General features: G+C 37.3%; 1 protein-coding gene across 1 annotated transcript in view; it reads left to right on the top strand.

The window, feature by feature from the left end:
- Nucleotides 1-426: 426 nt before the first annotated feature.
- Nucleotides 427-1,756, top strand: part of LOC106533772 (ankyrin repeat domain-containing protein 13C) — a gene marked incomplete in the record, with an annotated part of 9,507 nt that continues 8,177 nt past the window's right edge. Inside the window, 2 exon segments of the mRNA XM_014030209.1 lie at nucleotides 427-1,227; nucleotides 1,303-1,344. Of these exon segments, the coding sequence (XP_013885663.1) occupies nucleotides 867-1,227; nucleotides 1,303-1,344 (403 nt within the window).

Below are 1,756 nucleotides of genomic sequence, written 5' to 3'. Positions count from 1 at the left end.
TTATTATTAAACATGCGTACACTCTGTAAATGTGTCTTTTTCATCAGTGTAGGACATGTTTTTTTAGTAGAATGTCTAATTTACTATATAAATAATTGAATGGAAAGTCGTAATGTCATGCTTCAAACTTTGAGGATTACATTTATTTGTGCTGGCTACAAGTAAAAAGTTCAAATAACATTTTTGTGGGCAAATATTAAAGCTAAAATAAAACAAATTCTACTTAATTTGCAACTTAAAAACAACCCAAGGGCTGCCCTATTAATGTTTAGCACTTTCCCTTCGTCTACTGATTTTTTTTTCTTTAGTTAGATCAGTACGTAGATAAAAATGTATCTTTATTCTTCACTTTTCCTTATTTGAGTTCAGAGAATTTGTATACCTTCAAAGTGAACAGGAATCTCGCGAGATTTGCGGAACACTGGCGGTGCTAACGAGAACGTTAGCTTTGTTGGTTTATTCTACCAACCTATCTGTCCGACTTCTGCCGCAAGGACTGAATCGATAAAAAAATACGCGTATGTTTAAAATGCGAGAGAACAGATAACAATGTAGTCGTCTGTCGGTCGTTTTAATTTTTAGATTTATGTTCTTTTAGCACGTGTGTGTTCTTTTGTGTTTAGCTTTAATATCTGTTCATCGCCGCACCCACCATATTTATTATTTTATTGAGGGCTACTAAGCTAGCGTCTTTTGGGAGCTAATCTTAGCTGTAAGTCGGACACAGGTTGTAATGAGATTTGAATAGGAGGAATTAAAAGCGTAGGCGGTGTTTTAAATTTTAAATTGCAGTTTTTAATGCACACTTGCTCCCAATTAACGCCACGCCTCAGCTTCTTGTGATCTGTTCGCGCATTGTAGTCATCATGACGGGTGAAAAGATTCGCACCACGCGGAARGATCACAAAAAAGCAAACAAGAATCAGGCGATATTGGACGCCTACGACGAGACCTCCAACGGGACGATCCCTAACGGTACGGGTAACCACTTTAAATCCAACAAGGCTTTCCATAAGTCGGTCAAACCCTCAGCCCTGCAAGAGCAGCTCAACGCAAACAACATCAATGGAAACACGTCAGTTGTCGCGGAAGATAGCAACAAAAACCCAATAATCCTGACGAGTGATGACCTGGAGTTCCCTGTTCATGAGTGCGTGTTCAAAGGAGACGTGCGTCGGCTTTCCTCTCTCATCAGGACCCACAGCATCTCCCAGAAAGATGTTCATGGTCAGCTTGTTTGCATTACACAGCTGCTTATTGTTTTTTCTCCTGTTCCACTAATTCATGTGTTTGTCTCTGTAGGGAATACACCTCTTCACCTGGCTGTGATGTTGGGCCACAAAGGTAAAGCTGAATTAAACAAAGTTAAGAAAATAAAAAGACAGCTTTTCAAAAAGCCAATCTGTCCATAGAACCCAGCAGATCAGTGCTGCATCTGTCATCAGTGTGTATTTAGTGTGGTTTTTTTTTAGTCTTCATATTTCTGCTGCAACTTCTATGACTTTAAACTTTGCAGAGCTAAAATAAAATAATATTGGTAGAATATAGCAAAGTCGAGATTATTCCACAAAGATTCCCGAACACCTAAACAAGAAGCATATTTTCATTTTTTTAAATTCATGATTAAATTGTGATTTAGAAAATTCTTGATAATTTTAGTTATTTGTTGCATTTTATTTTTCTCAGTTACATATTTTTATATTTTGTTGGTGTAAGACCTGTTAGTGATCATGTCTCATATCTCATGGTTATGTGT

Source organism: Austrofundulus limnaeus, unplaced genomic scaffold (genome assembly GCF_001266775.1).
Source record: "Austrofundulus limnaeus strain Quisiro unplaced genomic scaffold, Austrofundulus_limnaeus-1.0 Scaffold6, whole genome shotgun sequence".
NCBI lineage: Eukaryota > Metazoa > Chordata > Actinopteri > Cyprinodontiformes > Rivulidae > Austrofundulus > Austrofundulus limnaeus.
Note: the sequence above shows the minus strand (reverse complement) of the source record. Positions and strands in the feature narration are given on the sequence as shown.